At 38.1% G+C, this 20,250-nt stretch overlaps 1 protein-coding gene across 6 annotated transcripts in view; it reads left to right on the top strand.

Annotated features, from left to right (window-relative positions):
• Nucleotides 1-20,019, top strand: part of LYST (lysosomal trafficking regulator) — a 216,110-nt gene extending 196,091 nt beyond the window's left edge. For 5 of the 6 annotated variants that reach the window (XM_021677341.2, XM_021677345.2, XM_021677343.2 and 2 more), the window contains 5 exons: nt 9,114-9,253; nt 9,545-9,642; nt 16,445-16,601; nt 17,003-17,074; nt 17,960-18,775. In XM_021677341.2, coding sequence (XP_021533016.2) covers nt 9,114-9,253; nt 9,545-9,642; nt 16,445-16,601; nt 17,003-17,074; nt 17,960-18,098 — 606 coding nt within the window. In that variant the 3' untranslated portion in view covers nt 18,099-18,775. Of the gene's footprint in view, nt 1-9,113; nt 9,254-9,544; nt 9,643-16,444; nt 16,602-17,002; nt 17,075-17,959 lie in introns of all 6 variants that reach the window. The other variant, XM_021677344.2, reaches the window with a different exon arrangement.
• Nucleotides 20,020-20,250: the final 231 nt, after the last annotated feature.

The following is a 20,250-nucleotide window of genomic DNA, read 5'->3' as shown; positions in this document are numbered from 1 at the left end:
AGCCTCCTAAGTAGCTGTGAGTACAGGCGTGCACCACAACACCCAGCCAATTTTTGTATTTTTAGTAGAGATGGGATTTTGCCATGTTGACCAGGCTGATCTCAAACTCCTGGCTTCAAGTGATCCTCCCACCTTAGCCTCCCAAAGTGCTGAGTTTACAGGCATGAGCCACCATGCCTGGCCTGTTTTTGTTTCTTGAATCAACTGCCTGTGGTGCAGTGGAGGATAAGTGGCAAGTTTAGTTTGTAATCCAGTAATAATCATTCTGATCTAGAATTTTCACTGTGCATTTTTTTCATTATAATTTTCTAAGTATTAAATCTGTTTTACTGGATGAAACTTGTATTTCTAGCATAGGATGACTCCCAGGTTCTTTTCTTTTCTTTTCTTTTCTTTTCTTTTCTTTTCTTATGAGATGGAGTCTCACTGTGTCGCCCACGCTGGAGTGCAATGGCTCAATCTCAGCTCACTGCAACCTCCGCCTTCTGGGTTCAAGCAATTTTCCTGCCTCAGCCTCCTGAGTAGTCGGGATTATAGACACCCACCACCAAACGCGGCTAATTTTTGTATTTTCAGTAGAGACAGAGTTTTGCCATGTCAGTCAGGCTGGTCTCAAACTCCTGACCTCACGTGATCGCCTGCCTTGGCCTCCCAAAGTCCTGGGATTATAGGTGTGAGCCACTGCACCCAGCCAGTTCTTACTTTCCTTTCCAAGGTTATTCCTTTTGAACTCTTGTTAAGTTTCTTTGCATGGTCCCTGGGGTATAAACGTGACCACATTTTGTTTCTATCTCTTAGTCTAAGAAGCCATTAAGATGGTTTCAATAGGAGTTATATGATCTAATCGAAATTTTAGGGGGAGACCACTGTAGAGCCTGCAAGGAGAAACACTTCCAAGGGCGTGAGACTGGGAGCCAGGACACCAGCGAGAAGGCCACCACAGTGATCGAGGCAGGAAGAAGAGAAGGGCAGGTTAAGGAGGCAGAACAATAGAGTGTGTGTTCTGAGAAAGGCTCACACTGAGGCTAGAGGACCACAGAAGAAGGGCATCCAGACATCAGAGAGCCTGATAAGTTACACTTAGCTGGATCCTAAAGGATCAATCTACTATAAGTGAAGGAAAGAGGAAAGAACATTTCAGGCAGAGGAAATAGTTTACACAACATCCTGGAATGAAAGGCATAGGGATTTTGGAGGTGGCAAATACTTTTCTGTGTGGTTTAGAGTGTAACGTGTTCGGGAAGAATGACAAAAGCAGGGCAGGAAAAGTAGATTGAGGCCAGTGATGGGCTTCTTATATGACATGATAAAAAGAATGCTAAAGAATATAAGCAGGGTGCAGTGGCTCACACCTGCGGTTCCCAGCACTTTGGGAGCCAAGGCAAGAGTATTGCTTGAGCCCAGGAATTTGAGATTGTCTCTACCAAAAAACAAAAATAAAATGAGTCAGGCATGGTGCTGTGTGCCTGTGGTCTCAGCTACAAGGGAGGCTGAGGTGGGAGGATCACAGCAGTAAGCCGTGATCACACCACTGCACTTCAGCCTGGGTGGCAGAGCGAGACCTGTCTGAAATTTAAAAAAAAGGATATAAGCAGAGAATATAAGTGTCATAACTTTTTGAATGTCTCCTTTTGTCACCTTTTGATTCCCAAAGTCTTAAAATGAATGTTAATTTTATAACATCTATAATATTCATGCTGCCGTTGCCTTTAATCTTCTGAGCTCCGCTTTCTTTCTCCTGGAAATCTATTCTAAACCCACTGCCGGGGCAGTTGTCTGCTTGTGCACTTGGATCATTTTGTACTATGACATAGACACCTTTTTTTAAAAACTGGCTTTATCTTTTGCTTTTTATTTCCTTTTGCTTTTGCCAATACATTGAGCAGTCTTGTTCTTAGTTTTCCCTACTTCTCCATTTTTATTTATGCACTAACACAGTGTGCAGTACAGGTTTAAAAAAAAGGTTAAGCTGTCACTATAGGAGTATTTGTGCACAGAACAGCTCTGAGAAAGCAGATCAAGAGTATAACTATTATAATTTAAATACTGCAAGACATATACTTCTTTTAGTTTTGAGGTCATGACATACTTGTGAAGGCTTATGTTGCTTATTTTTCCTCAGTTATATATTTGCCTTAAAGCAGATTTTTCAGCTCATTTTTGTAGGATTTTTTTTTAACCTAAATATTAGGTAATGAAATCATGAGATTAATAGTTACTATCAAGCAGTGTCAAAAAATCTAAATTAGCAGTGTAGTTTTATCAGTTTGTTTTGAGGGGAGATTACTTGGGTATTTGTAGACATTGTTGTCGCTTTTTCCCAAGGACCGTGTCACTATTCTGGCATCTCTAAAGTTGCGGTTCTGACCCTGAGCCTGTGAGGTTAGCAGGAGACACCTCATGTTCACTAGTTTCTGTTCTGCAACTTTCCTGACCCACTGAATGCCATGGTTTTTAAAATGTTCATGTCCTCCTTTAGGTTGTCTTTAACACAGACAAAAGAGGGTTCCCCAGCTAAGTCCCACGTAGGATGTGGCCAAATCCTTGTTTGAAAATACTTTCAAGGGGATCTTATGAAATACCTTCCATAGCTAGTAAGCATATCTGACTTTGAGCACTGTTTCTGTTGAAGCACCCAAGATAAAGTCTTCTAAAATGCATTCTCAGTAATGATGATAAGTTGACTTGGTATATGGGATTGTTACCTCGAAGCCATTTAAATGTTAGGGGAGAATATCTTCTAAACATGATAACTAATTTTAAAATAGTTGCTCTCAGATTATTCTGTCACTAAGTAAGTAACGTGACCACATCATCTTCATATAAGTGAACACCTATATATCTGTTCTCTAACTTGAGGGTGATAGAATATATATGCAGCTTATACAAGGTAGTATTACTTCATTCAAGAACAGTATTTAAAAGAAGACGCCAGCACAAGAGTCCTGCTCTACCCACTGGAAATTATTTTCTGAAACATCAGTGAATTGTCTAGTAATATTAACCTTTGCAATCATTTCAAAGTGCAGAGTTTATTAAAAATTGTCCAATACAACTAATAGGGGCCCTATGTTGTGTTTACCCATAGCTGTTACTCATTTCACAGAGTAAAAGGTGGAGAATAGGTCAATAAATCTGTACTCTGTTTCTGCTGACATATTTTTTACAATAATAAATGGGATTGGCGCAGTTAGTAGGAGAATGGCCTAAAACTTGAGGAAAATATTGGCCCAAGGAGACCAGATTTGTAACTTATCAAGGAGAACACTAACCTCATTTTAGTTTTGATGTTGCGGTAACTCACTAATCTGTACTAAGTGAATTGGAGGTAGTTGTTCTGTCTAAAATTGGGACACTGAAGAAAAACAAAGTAGGTGTGGAAAAAATAAAACAGAACTTCTAGAAATGACATGATAAAATAATAGTTAATATTTATTGAGTGCTTACTTTGTATTAGGCATTGTTGTAAGCTCTTTACATATTCTGATGTATTAGTTTTTGGCTCAAGTATCTTTATTTTTCTCTGTATTCTTTCATCTGACAACATTTCTATGGTTTTAACTATTGACTCTTAAGCATAAAGCAGATGTGAGGATGATCTTATTCTAAGAGCTGTGCATTGTGTTCCAGCCCCAGGTTGTCTGGTACTTTCCTTCCTCATCTCCCACCTGGCTCGTGGCCTCTCCTGCATCCGTGGTGCCTGCTGTGGGCTTCCTGAGGCTGCGCAGCATGCTTCTCACTGCTTGCCTGCCACATGCTTCTCTGGTGCTTCCTCTCTGTGTGGGCCAGCGGCCTGCTGAGCTAAGGCACCTTCCCTTTCCTTGTTACTCTTCTCTTTCTCTGTTTTCTTCTTGAGCATGTCTCTTGCCCTGTCACCCATGCTGGAGTACAGTGGCACCATCATGGCTTCCTGTAGCCTCAACCTCCCAGGCTCAAGTGATCTTCCAACCTCAGCCCCATCCCCCACCCGCTGCCAATAGCTTGGGCTACAGGCACACACCACCATGCCCTACTACTTTTTAAATTTTTTCTAGAGACAAGTTCCCACTATGTTGCCCAGGCTGTTCTCGAGCTTCTGGGCTCAATAGTCCTCCTGCCTCAGCCTCCCAAAGTTCTGGGATTACAGACATAAGCCACACATTAAATCTTCATAATAATCCTTTGATACAGGTTTTGTCATTATCTCCATTTTTACATGAGACTACTACAGAGTTAATCCTTCTTGTAATCTGCCCAAGGTGTCACAGCTGATTCATTGTAACAGCTAGTTAAATAGCAGATTATAGAATTAATGAACTGAAAGGCAGATCTGGAAAAAATTACACAGAATATAAAATAGAAAGATAAAGAAAAAAATGAGGAAAAAAGGGATATGAGGACTAGAATGAGAGCAAATGTGGTAAGTGGTTACAGGATGAGAGAAAAGGAGAAAGGCACAACTTGAGGAGATGATGACTGAGATTTCCCCACAGTTAAAACTTAAATTTTGGATTGAAGAATCACAGCAATTCTTGGCAGAATAAATAGAAATGAGTCAAACCTGTCTCCTCCAGATGTCCTTCTGCCCATTGCCCCAGCTCAGCCCTCTACATCCTGCCCGGGTCCCTATGTTGACCTTCTCCTGGCCCCCAGTCTCATGTCCCTGGAAGTTGAATCTCCTTGCAGGCTCCATGATGGCCTTCCTAAATGCCGACTGTATCCCATTCTCCTGCCTCAAACACTTCAGTGACCGCTTATTGCTTGGGCGTTAACATGTAGGTTGCTAGGCATCACACACCAGGCTCCGTGCTCTGACTCCTCTGCCTCACCGCCCCCTCTACCTCACCACCCCATTTCTTCCTGCTCCCAGTAACACTGGCAGTGCCACTTTGTCTCATATCTCCTTTCCCTCACACATGCTGTTTTCTTAGCCCAGAGTGCCCTTTGACAGCCAGACAGAATTTTCGTTGAGTAATTTCTGCCAGTTCTTTAAAACTTCTGCTCATATGGCATCTCCCAGGGAATCCCGCTTTCACTCCCTGTCCCCAGTCTGAGGAAGCGACCCATCTGTGGGTCTCCGGAGTTCTCTGGGAAAATCCTCTTTGGTAGCTCTCACTCCTTACTGCCATGGAGCTCCTGGAAGGGAACTGGATCCCCAGCTCCTAGTTCAGTGACAGGTACACAGTAGGGGATACTCGGCAGTGTTTGTTGGATAAATCAATGAATGGGTTGATTCACATTCCACATTACCTCTCTCACTCTGTAATATGAAAATCACTTGTAGGCCAGGCATGGTGGCTTACACCTGTAATCCCAGCACTTTGGGAGGCTGAGGTGGGCGGATCACCTGAGGTCAGGAGTTCAAGACCAGCCTAGCCAACATGGGGAAAACCCTGTCTCTACTGAAAATACAAAAATTAGCCAGGCATGGTAGCAGGCACCTGTAATCCCAGCTACTCGGGAAGCCGAGGCAGGAGAATTGCTTAAATTCGGGAGGCAGAGGTTACAGTAAGCCAAGATCATGCCATTGCACTCCAGCCTGGGCCACAAGAGCGAGACTTCGTCTCAAAAAAAAAAGAAAAGAAAAGAAAATCACTTGTTTGTCCTTATTAAAAATATCTATGGGCCAGTCACAGTGGTTCATGCCTGTAATCCCAGCATTTTGGGAGGCCTTCCCAGGTGGGAGGACTATCCAAACACTTGAAGCCAAGAGTTTGAGACCAGCCTGGGCAGCATAGCAAGACCCCATCTCCACAAAAAAAAATTTTTTAAGTAGTTGGACATGGTAGTGCACACCTGTAGTCCTATTATTGAGGAGGCTGAGATGGGAGGATCACTTAAGCCCAGGAGTTTGAGGCTACAGTGAGCTATAATCACACCACTACACTGCCGCCTGGGTAACAGAGTAAGACCCTGTCTCAAAAAACAAAAATAAACAAACAATGATCATGGCCAATGGCCAAAAAGAGATTTCCTGTTTCTTAAAAAAGTTGTTCAGAATAACCCTCCCTGAAACAACTAAGACTAGATAAAATATATATACAAAAATATGTCTTTATAAAATATATTCATGTTTTAATGTAACTTATTAGTATATATTTTAATATAATATAAATATATACTGATAAAATATATTTTTATTCAGTCTTAGTTGTGTGTGTGTATATATATATACACACATACATATATATATATATATATATATATATATATATATATAAATTGAAGCATTGATGATCTGACAAGCTAGTAAGAAACTACCAAGCCAGAGAGGTAAATAAGCAGAAAGGAGCTTTAGCCCTGAGGACATTGTCAATCCTGAAACACTAATATTGTCCTTGGACAGCCTCTGTGGAAGAAATGGAAAACAGCACCCAGGAACTAAGCAAGCTGGGGAGTGCCAAGAGAGCCCGCCTCCAAAAGGCAGGTCCCTAATGGGCTGCACTCTCATAATGAAAATGAGTTGCACGGGAGAACCCTTGCATGGAGTTATTTCCTGGGCTGGAATTCCCTAGGTTCTCTAGGATCCTCAAAGAGATTTCATTTTGCATTAAAGTGGCCCCAGACTGATGTTGTAGTCTGTGTCACCTGACAGAAACAAGGAAGTTACTGGCATTCTGTTCCACAAATAGAGGAATTCCTACAAATAAATTTTTAATGTAGTGACAAATACATAAAACCAGGCACAAAAAAATACAGTTAGGAAAATGACTTTATGAAAAAGTTCAAACTTAGTTATAATAAAATAAATATCATTTTAAAGCAACCTTAATCAATCGCCACTTGAAACTTAGAAAATTTTCAGATTTAAAGTGGGGCCGAATCACAAACTCAGTGCTGCGGAACCCAAGCAGAAAAGCAAGGGACTCAGATCCTTTTGAGCAGGGAATTCCTTGGTCCTACATACCTCAGAGCATGATCTGACATGGGTTGTAGGCATATCCCAGTGGCTCTGCAGACTCCTGGCTATGGAGAGGGTCACAACTGGAGAGCCAGAATGGTTCTAAAGGGAGGGCCTAGGGATCCAGGCCTACGACTCTTGCTCTTGTTTAAAGCTGACCTGTTCGCTGTGATTGTTTTCAGTTGAAGGTCACATGCTTTAGCTTAACAGGCAGTTGCTACACAGCTCAAGCCAGTTGTTCCAAGGAACAATGTGAGCCTGGTATTGCCTGGTCTTTTGATTCTTTAAATGTAAAATATGTATTTTTATGTATATAAAAATATGTAACTGGACTGTATAGCAGCTAAGATAGATATGCTATGCCTAACATATCAGCACAGATGTATTTCAAAAACAACGGTGTTTTTGAGAAAAAGGCAAGATGCAGAAGATACCTAAAAAATAATAACATATGTTTGGCTGGGTGCAATGGTTCATGCCTATAATCCCAGCACTTTGGGAGGCCAGGTGGGCAGATCATGAGGTCAGGAGTTCAAGACCAGCCTGGCCAATATGGTGAAACCCCATTGTACTAAAAATACAAAAATCAGCCAGGCATGGTGGGAGGCGCCTGTAATCGCACCTACTCGGAAGGCTGAGACAGGAGAGTCGCTTGAAACTGGAAGGCAAACATTGCGGTGAGCCAAAATCGTGCCATTGCACTCTAGCCTGAACAAAAGAGTGAACTTCATCTCAAAAAAAAAAAAATGTTTAAAATTCATAAGCATAAAATATAATACATATATGTATTATACAGTATGTTATTTATGGCTATAGAACATAATAGAAGTATAAAAACTTAACATAGGATCATAAATACAAAATTTAGAATACTTATAACTTCTGACAAGACAGAAGAAATAGGATATAGGACAGTATACAAATTATATTTACAATGTTTAATGCTATATTTAAAAAATAAATTGATGGCTGAGCGCAGTGGCTCATGCCTGTAATTCCAGCACTTTGAGAGGCCGAGGCGGGTGGATCACCTGAGGTCAGGAGTTTGAGACCAGCCTGGCCAACATGGAGAAACCCCGTCTCTACTAAAAATACAAAAAATTAACCGAGCCTGGTGGCGCATGCCTGTAATTCCAGCTACTCAGGAGGCTAGGGCAGGAGAATCACTTGAACCCGAGAGGCAGAGGTTTTAGTGAACCAAGATCATGCCACTACACTTCGGCCTGGGCAAAAAGAGTGAAACTCTGTCTCAAAAAAAAAATTTTAAGATAAAATAAATTGATAATATAAAATGTTAAGATTTGTTTAACTGGGTAGTCAGTATATAGCTCTTTATTATACTTATTCTTTCTACTTTTCTATATTTTTGAAGGGGAAATATTGAAATGCTTTGTGATAATAGTTAACCTAACAAAGAAAGCAAGAGTCAAACCTGTGTGGACATCTAGTATCTGTGAGCCAGTGTGGACCTCAGAGGACCAGTTTACAAGCTTCGATTTAAAAAGTCAATCCATAACTGCTGATGAGTATTGGTGGTATTAGGGCCCATCACCATTGGTGACATCACCAATTTGTATGATACCTTCTTAAAGTATACTGACAAGAATTATAAAATTATTAATATTCACGGACCCACTAGTAAAATTTTGGAAATTTATTCCAAAGAAATAATTCAGAAAAGGAACAAAGCTTTTTTTTTTTTTTACAGAAGCATTTCTTCTTAAAAAACTTTATTTATTTCCCAAAGGTCTGTCCTCTAATCTACTAAAAACCTTTTATGCATGAAGAATTTATGGTATTATCTACAATTTGTAAAAAATAGAAATAATTTTAAATGTCTATCAATGAAGAATATTTGTAAATTATGGTATACTAACTGTATTGAATATAACACTATTAAAAATTATGACAATATTAAAATTGGAAAATGCTTTTGGGAGAATATGTAAAATATAAAAGGAAATTTTTTATGTGGCAGTATTACAATTATAAAAACACATGTATATTTGAATATAAATTGGACAAGAATAGACAAAAATGAAAAGCATATAAGTTGAAATTATGAGGAATTAAAAATTTTTTAATTTCTTTCTTTGTTTTACTCTGAATAGGATTGAAGAATGGTATGTTTGAGTAGACCATTTGAGTCACTTTGGTTGCTTTATTTTTGAGATACTGTACTAGAATACTTTTTGTTGTGATTTTTATCTTATACTTAATTTTTAAATTTCAGCCATCAGAGATAGAAATGGAGACTCAGATACATCTCTATGGTCACACAGAAGAGATAACCAGTTTATTTGTTTGCAAACCATACAGTATACTGATAAGTGTGAGCAGAGACGGAACCTGCATCATATGGGATTTAAACAGGTACAGAAGGAGGTCTCCAACTCAAACACAGCTATTTTTAGTATGTCCATTTTTACTACATGAAATAGATACACCAAAATAATATCTTTACATTATAATAATTTTAACCATGAAATACATGCTTAAAGGTAGTAAGATTACCTTTATATTTTATTGAAGTCAAACAATCAGATAGGAAAACATGTATGCCTTATATACAATAGGTACATAGACTGAGAAAAAGCATTACAAAATAAGACAATATAATTATATTTAATGATCAAATACAAATTCATGTCTTTTGTCTTTCAGGTTATGCTATGTACAAAGTCTGGCAGGACATAAAAGCCCTGTCACGGCTGTCTCTGCCAGTGAAACCTCAGGTGACATTGCTACTGTGTGTGATTCAGGTGAGCTTGCTCCAACCCTAAACACAGGGCTGGCTGGTGCTCTAACAGTGCATTTGGCCAGTGGTTACCTCCAAGGTCCAGCTGTTCTCTCAGGTCCCAGCCAGATCTAAATACTTTGGTGATAGCATGTATGTCTATTGAAATACAATAAGGTCTGGGACTGAGTTCATCAATTTAGGCCTCAGCTTAGGTAGAGGTTAGTATTGTCATAATTTAACTATTTTCCTTTGCTTTGCTGGGCGTTTTGTCCAATTCTTTTTCAAAACACCAAGAACCTGGACAACTTGCAGTCAAGACCCTCTGTCAGTGACACCGGGAGGAGAGAGGGGCTGCATATATGTAAAATTGTATTTAAGTACATGTTAAGCTAAGCAAATTATTGTTATGTAATTTTTTGAGTTTTCTTGGTTTTGACTTTTCTCCCCTTTTTTGCTTCTGCTTTGTAACTATTAACTTTGTTACCTTCCTCCTGTGAAAGAACAAAATTTTAACAAATTGAGTTGAAAAATTGAATTGGCTTTTATTAATGATTCGTGAATCAGGCAGCATTCCATCTATGAAATAGAAAGGTACCCCAGTAAGCTGAGCAGAGGAGGTAGGCTTTATAGGCAGAAAAAGCTGAAGACAGCAGAAACAAGGAACAAAACTCAGACTGATCATTTCACAGTTACTTTCCTTAGAGGATTAAAGCAGAAGGGACTTCCTTATCATGCCAGCTCAACTCAAGTGATCCCCTGTGATTGATTGCTGTGAATCTCCTGTTTTTTTTGGAAAACTGGCCCATTTCCAAGTTTAATTTGATTATGTGTCACCTTGCACAAATGACTACTCCATTCTGGTTTGATCTGGTATGTTAGGGCCTAGTGCAGGAGCTCAGTCCAAAACACTGGCCTCCCATAAATTTTATTTAACCTAACCTTCTGACTAAATGAAGAGCCTCAGCAGATGCCCAGCTTGAATACATGTCTTCTAGTTTCGGAGAGAGAGCAATATAAAGAATAGTAAACGGAAGTATAATTTGCCTTAAAAATTACGTGACAAAAATCTATCAACTAATCAAGAGTCTTATTTTTTTGTTTTTTTTTTTTTTAATATGTATACATATTAAGAAACTAATACATCCAGCAGAAAAGAACAGTCAGAAAATTCATGAATTTTCTGTTTGCATTTCTATTTTTAAGAGTCTGAAGATGGGCAGGATCCTTTGAAAAACTGTTTGCTTCTTTCTGTCCATTCAGTGTTGGACATACCTACCTGTTGTGGGTAGTCCTCTCTCCTTTGCTTGCATTTTTTACATTGTTTCTTTTTTTCTAACCCAAAATGTATGGTGTTTTTCCAGACACCAACAATTCTCTGACACCAACTGGGTGTCCAGCAGTGCAGTTCAATTGTGACACTAGAAGTTTGCAAATTTGGGGGCTGCCATGACTCCCACCCTCAGGTTCAGTAATTTGCTAGAATGACTCACAGAACTCGGTAAAACATGATTTATACTTAACTTATATACTCATTATAAATTATGTGCTTATTATAAAGGATAGAAATGAACACCAGGTTAAGAGGTGCACAGGGCCAGGTCTGGAAGTGTCCTGAGTGCTGGAGTGTCTGTCCTCCTGGAGTCAGGGTTATGGAGCTGGAATGCACCACTTTCTAGCACATAGTTATGTTCACCAACCCAGAAGTGCTCCTAACCTTGTTGTTTAGGGACTTTTATGGAGGTTTTGTTACATAGGTCAGTCTGCAGCCCCTCTCTCCTCCCAGTGTCACTGGTAGAGGGTCTTGACTGCAAGTTGTCCAGGTTCTTGGTGTTTTGCACAAAGAACTGGACGAAACGCCCAGCAAAGCAAAGAGGAATGAAGCAACAAAAGAACGAAAGCAGGAATTTATTGAAAATGAAAGTACACTCCACAGTGTGGGAGCAGACCTGAGCAGCCACTCAAGGGCCCAGATAGAGAATCTTCTTGGGTCCAAGTACCCCCTGGAGGTTTCCCATTGGCCACTTCCTGCTCACCTCATGTGAATGAAGTGGTAGCCCACAATCAGTCTGATCGGTTACCTAAAGCCACCAAGCAGAGGCTGAAATGGAGTTACAAAGGTCACACTCCAGTGCAAACATTTGATTGCTTTTTGCAACCAATCAGAGACTAAGGTGAAGTTAGGAAGTTGCAAACGAAGACTCAACCCACAGTCAGTCTGATTGGTTGCAGACAGCCAATTTCCCACCTGCCAGTGAAAAAAACATGGGGGTTTTGCAAAGGGAGTGGCCTCTGATCCTTTTGTTCTTTAGGCTGGAAAGTTAGGGTTTTCCTTTCAATTTAGTGCTAGAAAGTCAGTGTGAAACAGCCTTAGGTTCCCTGCCTCCAGACCCTGTTCTCCTGCCTCACCAGGAGGTGGGTGTGGGAGTTTGGGGATATCTGGAAGTTTTAATCTTCAATCATGCAGTTGGTTCTTCTGGTGGCCAGCCTGTAGACTGAAGCTCTGTAGCCCTCCCCACCGTGAGTCATCTCATTAGCATAAAGACAGTAAATTCCAAGGGCTCTAGGGGCTCTGTCCCAGGAACCAGGGACAAAGACCAAATATTTATTTTTCATTATACCACAGATACCTCTTAGGGTTTTGTTATTGTTGTTTCTGCAGAGCATTCATTTATTTTTGTACTCAAGAGAAGTAATATCTTCAGTCATGATTAGATTTCAGATATGAAAGAATTTTTGCTAGTCTTAGCCCCTAGTCATAAAATAATGTCATGAAAACAATTTTATTTTCTAATGGTTATAACTAAGGGAAAAGATCTTAAAAAGTTGATTTTGGTAGTACAAATGTATGCAAATGATTGATGATCTTGCTAATTGTTCTTCCTTGATTTGTACATTAGCAGCTTTTAGTGTGTCATATCAAGAGAGATGCTGGGGAAATAACATAATGATTATTTATGTAGAGTTCTCCACTTTCCTGTTTTGCCAGTGTTTGAAATTTAGGACTGATCCTGAGGGAGTTGAATTTTGTAAAGTTAATTACTTTCCTGCTGCCAGTAGTGACTTATATCTGTGATAGTATATCAGCTAGTCATATGGGAATGAGAAACAAAATTATTTTTGCTGCAATTACCAACTTACTAGTAGGATATTCAGGTGTCCCTGGGCAGCATACAATATAACAGAGTAATGAGTAAAACTTTTTTCCAGTTTGAGCAAAAAGGCCTTGTCAACTTTTTAAAGGTCTCTTGATACATATGTAAAAGAAGTCATAAAGAGCACTTGGTATATAGAGAACGTAATTTTTTAAATTACTTTTTTAAAGAGAGGTTAAACTTATGTCTAGTGACCTAGACTAGAGTTCGTCCTTCTATTTTCTTATAGGCTAAGAAGGAAAGAAAGTTATCAGATTTAACCTATCAAAAATTTTGACTGTTGGATACCATCCAAGTAATCTTAAAATTAAAAATAAATATATATGTTTACGTATGTGTATATATATGTAGTCAACCCTTTGTATCTGTGGGTTTCACATCCATGGATTCAAGCAACCTCAGATTGAAAATATCGAGGGAGGAAAATGGATGGTTGCATACTGAATATGTACAGACTTTTTTCTTATTATTCCCTAAACAATACAGTATAACAGCTATTTATGTAGCATTTATATTGCATTATGTATTATAAGTAATCTAGAGATGATTTAAAGAATACAGGAGGATGTACATAGGTTATATGCAAATACTATACCATTTTAAATTAGGGACTTAAGCATCCATGGATTTTGATATCCTCAGGGGTCCTGGAACCAAGCCCTCTCAGATGCCTAGGGACAACTGTATTATATGTCTGTGTTTTATGTGTAACATCTCAAAAGTTACATTGTCAACTTTATTCCTCCTGATCATAATTTCTCAGTTCTTATGATGGGATACAGTTTTATAATGACAAGATGTGAAATGTATTAAACTGTGAAAATGTAATCAATGATTTCTGGGGTTTGTGTGTATGTATGTGTGTTTACCATTCTATCATTGGATCAAAAAAGATGCCTCTGAACTAGGTAAGACATCCATAGCCTGGTCTTCTGTTGCCAATGGCAAGACAGAGTTAGTAAAATATTCTAAGATTCACAGGGGGGTGATTCTTTAATTTATTTTGATTTCCATGACTGTGTATAGAGATGCTTTTCAGGAATGCCTAAGTTTCTGACTTTCAGTTGATGTGTTAAATTATACATGCAAGCAATCTGGTATTGGGTAACAGTCTCAAATTTTGATACGTACAGTAGTAGGCAGATGAGTGGTTACTTGGTTTTGTAGTATCCCAAGATACTGAGTGAGCTACTAGGATAATTATTGGCTACTAAGTTCCACACCATACTTCAGAGTCCAGGCCCACATTTAGATTTATTATTTTGAAGGATTAAGCCATACGGTAGCTATGGGTTACAGTGACATATCCTTACATCAATATCTTTTATGGTTATGTCTCCAGTGACTTTAATGAGCCTTCTAGCCTTACTAGTACTCATCTAATTATCTTTTTAAAAAATATTTTAGCCAACATTTATTTCAAAAGAAAGGTTGAAATGTAGCCTACTCGTGGAAAATATTATCATCTTTAATTCTATTTATTTAGCATACTGAGTCTCCTGCATCTTGATGCTATATTTAGATATATTATAATCAATGTTCTACAGTGGGAAGTCTTAGTAGAACATTGGGCATTTGTGTGTGTGTGTGTGTATGTGTGTGTGTGTGTGTGTGTGTGTGTGTCTCAATGTATATTTAACATCAAATTTGCCATTCCAACCATTTTTTAAGTATTCAATTCAGTGGCATTAATTACATTAACAATGTTGTACAACCATCACTACTATTTCATAAATTCTGCCATCACCTCAAGCAAACTCTGTAACCATTAGGCAATAGCCCCCCATTCTTCCTCCCTTACCTCGAAGCCCCTGGTAACCTCTATTCTACTTTCTGTCTCTATGAATTTGCCTATTGTAGATATTTTATATAAGTGGAATCATACAGTACCTGTCTTTTGTGTCTGGTTTATTTCACTTAGCATGATGTTTTCAGGGTTCATCCATGTTGTCGCATGCTTCATTCCTTTTTACAGCTAAATAAAATTTCTGTGTGCGTATGTGTGTGTATGTGTGTGTATGTGTGTGTGTGTGTGTGTGTGTACGTACATGTACATACTACATTTTGTGTATGCATTCATCTGTTGATAGACATTTAGGTTGTTTCCTCTTCTTGGCTATTGTGAATAATGCTGTAACACGCTGGGCATTTTGCTCTGTGGTGTTTGATGGTCTTTAGGATATTTCTAAATACAGAAGCATTGTTAATATGTTTCTTTGCTATAAAATATGAAATATTTTCATTGTCTTAATAAAAGAGAGAAGTAATGTCTCTACTTATATGTTAATGAAAAGATAAAATTAAATGCAGTGAGACTATGCCATCAAACTTTACCATGCCTCCTTAACCTCTTAATCAGCGTGAGAATATTTCCCCAGAGAAGACTGGACACATCATCATCAGGCCCCAGACTACCCTGTTTAGAAAGCATGGCAGGCAATTATGTTTCCCCCAGCCCCAGAAAACTAAAAGAAAACTTTTGGTTATTCTGTGATCTTTGAAAAGAAAAAATTAGTTTAATAAGGTATTGCTTTATAAGAGTTAATCTTAGATGTTCTGAAGAATACGTTTTCTTCTTTTAAGAGTTATGTTTAAACTCAGGTAATTTTTACTATACCTTTTTTTTCTCTTCAAAAGTCATATAAGTCACTTTTTTTTTTTTTTTTTTTTTTGAGAAAGTCTTGGCTCTGTCGCCCAGACTGGAGTACAGTGGCATTATCTCAGCTCACTGCAAGCTCCATCTCCTGGGTTCAAGTGATTCTCCTGCCTCAGCCTCCCAAGTAGCGGGGACTGCAGGTGCCCACCACCACACCTGGCTAATTTTTTTTGTATTTTTAGTAGAGACAGGGTTTCACCATGTTGGCTAGGCTGGTCTTGAACTCCTGACTTCAGGTGATCCACCCGCCTTGGCCTCCCAAAGTACTAGGATTACAGGCATGACCCACCATGCCTGGCCAAGTCACCTCTTGTAGATGGTTTCACAGAATATTTCCTTCACTTTTTGGAGACTGTTTAGCTTTCCAAGTATTTTCAATCATAATTCATATTTGATAGCTCTTATGCTGAAATACTACAAATCCACAAAGATGATTAATTTACCTTGTTACTCTGCATCATAGATTGCTTCTTTTATTTTTATTTTTTCACTGGTCATTGTCTCTCAATTAATACAAAAAGATCTATGCAACTTGGCCCAGCGCAGTGGCTCATGCCTGCAATCCCAGCACTTTGGGAGGCTGAGGCAGGCTGATCACGAGATCAGGAGTTCAAGACCAGCCTGGCCAACATGGCAAAACCCCATCTCTACTAAAAATATAAAAATTAGCCAGGTGTTGGAGTGTGTACCTGTAGTCCTAGCTACTCAGGAGGCTGAGGCAGAAGAATCTCCTGAACCCAGGAGGCAGAGGTTACAATGAGCCGAGATCACACCACTGCACTCCAGCCTGGATGACAGAGTTAGACTCTGTCTCAAAAAAAAAATAAAAAGAAAAAGCAAGATCTATGCAACTTGTGTTGTAATTTCATTTATACAGTCTTCAGTCATGGGTTGTCTACAAACTTCATCAGTAAACAAATGAGCTTGACCTTCAGGGTTGCCTTTCTAGGGCCAAATGTGGTGGGCTCTGAGACAGCCACATTTTGGGTAACCTGCAGGATGATTTGGGTTTTTAGCTGGCGGAGGCAGTGACCTCAGACTCTGGACGGTGAACGGGGATCTCGTTGGACATGTCCACTGCAGGGAGATTATTTGTTCTGTGGCTTTCTCCAACCAGCCTGAGGGAATATCTATCAATGTAATTGCTGGGGGATTGGAAAATGGAATTGTAAGGTAAGAGGAATTTGGATTCTCTTTTATTTCATTCATAAGGACACAGGAGTTTCAGAAATTAATTTTTTAATATCTAGGCATATTTATTCAGTATTTAGAGATTTAAACACACCTTGGGATATAGGTTCTTTGATTTTTCCTGTTTTATTTCTAAATAATAAAGATAGCTTTAGTACAGTTTTGAAGTTTTATGTTCACTGTAAAAGATTAACAGTATGAAAGTATACAATGTTAAATGTTCCCTTATTCCCACATCTACCCCCTGCAAACTTCCTAGAGGCAACTACTGTTTTTTCTTACATTTCCTTCCAAATGATTTTTAACAAATAAACAAATACGGAGGGCTTTTTAGGGAGAGTAATTTTAGTTTGTATAATTAGATGATTTTTTTCCCCCTCTAGGTTATGGAGCACATGGGACTTAAAGCCTGTGAGAGAAATTACATTTCCCAAATCAAATAAGCCTATCATAAGGTAAAGTCTTCTCCCTTTTATGCTTCAGAATGTAATTTGTGATTGTATTTTTCGCAGAGAGGTATTTAAGCACAAAGACTTGAAGAAATGTGTGATTGAAGTCATCATGAAAAGTCAACCATTTAACACACAGTGGGTTATTCATAACCCAGCAGCAAGAGAGACCACACTCCTTGTCTTCATGGAGCTGAAAATCTGAGTCAGTGACTCAAAGTCTAATGGAAAGACATGCCTGTAGCATGCCTCTGGAATCACAGAGACTGTATTTTTTCCTTTCATATTTGACAAGACCATAATGGTGATTGATAGCTGCAGGGGTACTTGACAAGATTGATAATCAGTTACTCTTTGCTTAGTTAACAAATTCTTTAACTAATTAGAAGTAAAGTGATTCAAATTCTACTTTATTAAATTAAATGTATTTTCAGTGTACTAAATTTAAAGTTTAAGGAACCTAAATTGATTATTAATGTTACATTTTTGTTCTTTTCTCTTTCAGGGAAATAATATATATCTATAAAATACTTATAAGGAGAAAATATAGTACTGATAAGTTTTTTAAGTTTTATACACCCAAATATTTGTTGTTTAGGTATTAAAGCATAAACAAGGAGGCAAGAGAACATATGCAAAGAATAGAATGTACTTAACTTTTTGATCCTGATTTTATTCTGTATCCCCTCATTAATACAAGCATCTCAAACTTGTCAGCAGAGTGACTATATTAGGATTACAATCAAAACCAATGAGTTGTAAGCAGTCATTTAGTTTATGTCTCTCTGTGTCACTGAAGATAACTTCTTTATACTGACCTGAGTATGATGACCAATATGCTAGTACAGTTTTAAGAAATACAATGTACAAACAGGATTCTTTTTTTTCCAGCCTTACATTTTCTTGTGATGGCCACCATTTGTACACAGCAAACAGTGACGGGACGGTGATAGCCTGGTGTCGGAAGGACCAGCAGCGCTTGAAACAGCCAATGTTCTATTCCTTCCTTAGCAGCTATGCAGCCGGGTGAATGTGAATGAACTTCGCATTCTCCAAAGCACTTTAACTTCAAACTAGACTTGTTGACTTCACCAGTTTTAGGAGGTTGAACCTGAAGAAATGGATGACTGAACAAACCATCCAAATAGTGATACAGTCTATTCATCCGCACAAAATTCTGAAGACTCACAAGATCCCAAAAGGAAAGTTATGTTCCATGTTAGTGATAATGTGCAAGATGGTGTCAGTACACACTAGCCAACAAGTGTTAAGCCTTGCATGGTACATTAACATGATATTCTTACATTTTTTTCCCACCAAGGTATTCCAAAGAAAATATTAAGGTCTCCCCTTTTCCTGTTATTCCAAAAGGACCAGTAGAATTTAAATTGGTTAGCTAATTGTTTATATAAAGCACACTAAAATTATATTTTAAAAGTTTTCTGCCATGTAATACTCCTGCCACCACACACACATACTCCAAAAGAAGAAAGAGAAAAAGATAATTTTTAGGACTTGATAATTGCTTTCTTTGAGAAGCAAATTATTCAGTAGGTGCCTCTGTACCAAATATTTTATGGAATATCTGAATACTAAAAATAAACTTCTAATGAATCTCAAAGTTAGGCAGTTTTTGCCAGTTGCCTTCTTAGCTCAAAAGAGAACCAGAATTTTTTTTTTGTTTTTGACAGCCACAAACAAGAATACAGGTATCTTGGATTTCAGACACATTCTGTTTCTTCATAAAAATTTTACTTAAAATTTGTAACACTAGATATTGAATATCCTTAGTGGAGTCACTAAGGTTTAAACACAATGGTAAGTCTTTTAAAGTCTGCTATTTACAGAGCATTGAATACGTACCAATTTGCAATAGAAAGCCTCCAGTAGGCAAGAAGTTTGCATGGGTATTAAGAATACAGCCTAAATAAGGCATTAATCTAATCTGCAGGAGAATTTTCTTCCCCAAAACAGAATTATAAAAGAAAAGGAGACAGCTTACTTTGTTTTAAACAGGAGGTGGAATAATTCTTTTAGGAAACCATTTTTATTCTGTTTCTACTAATACCATCTGAGAATTCTAGAAACAATAATAAAATTGAGTGTACTACACAGCAAACTTACATACTATAGAGACAGAATTCCCAAACATCTTGGAACCGTCTGTCTCGCCCATATGATGGCTGTCTGTATGTTTTTACTTGGGGTGCTGCTTTATTGGCTTTGAAAACACTGTCAGATAAGCTCCATAATATGCTACCATGGGATAAAAATATGTATCCTTGCCTAAGAATAACTTGTGCATTTGTTATGGAAATTTAATTCATATGGTTTTTACAGTACTACTTTTGTAACTTCCAGACTTTCTAAAACATTCTGCTTAAAAACCATATAAAATGTAATTCCAAAGTCTCTGCTGTCAGGATAGGTTGAGAGAAAGCAAGTGGCTTTGTATGCTTTTAACCTGAAACTGCATACACGTCGGGACACTTCAGCAGCGTTTAGATCACAGTGCGCTCAGGCCGGTTGTTCATCCTGAGCTCCAAGCAGGTGCAGAGATAAATTACTCCTATTCACGTTGAAGTGATTTGCTTTGTTAACAAAAAATTGCAGCTATTGTCTAGCTTCCATTTTTCTACTGAGAACTTTAAATTAGTCCCCTATTAGAATAGGGTTGCTACTCAGTCTTTTTTTGAAAACCGAATTTCATCATTTATCTAAAGAGAAAATATGCAAAATAACTGGTCTTGTTAAGAGTGCAATATTCTATTTTTATGTAAACATAAAAATTAATTTGGGGGGATTATTTATTCAGCATGAAACCTAATATGTCTATGTTTGAAATACTTCATAACGTGCATGTTGTAGCAAACATTTCTGTAAATTATCACAAGCTCTGTTACCTTTATATACACTGCCACTTCAATTTGGAAATAAATTTCATAAAAATATTTAAACACCTCTTCTTTAAGCTATTGAAATATTATAACCAGATCTCAAATTGATGACTTTTTCTATAACCCACATAGGTTCTGTCTTTAGCTCCACTATGCATTTATATCACTAGAAAAAGATAACTTTCATTTCTTCTTGTGGTTTTCGTACTAAAATTTTGTTTCAACCTTTACTACCCTTAAATGGTGTGGACATCAGTTCCAAGATCAAACCACTCATTTTAAAGA

This window comes from Aotus nancymaae, unplaced genomic scaffold (genome assembly GCF_030222135.1).
Source record: "Aotus nancymaae isolate 86718 unplaced genomic scaffold, 86718_ANA_hifiasm-v0.15.2.pri h1tg000032l_0, whole genome shotgun sequence".
In the NCBI taxonomy this organism is placed as follows: domain Eukaryota; kingdom Metazoa; phylum Chordata; class Mammalia; order Primates; family Aotidae; genus Aotus; species Aotus nancymaae.
This window is presented reverse-complemented; position numbering and strand designations above follow the sequence as displayed.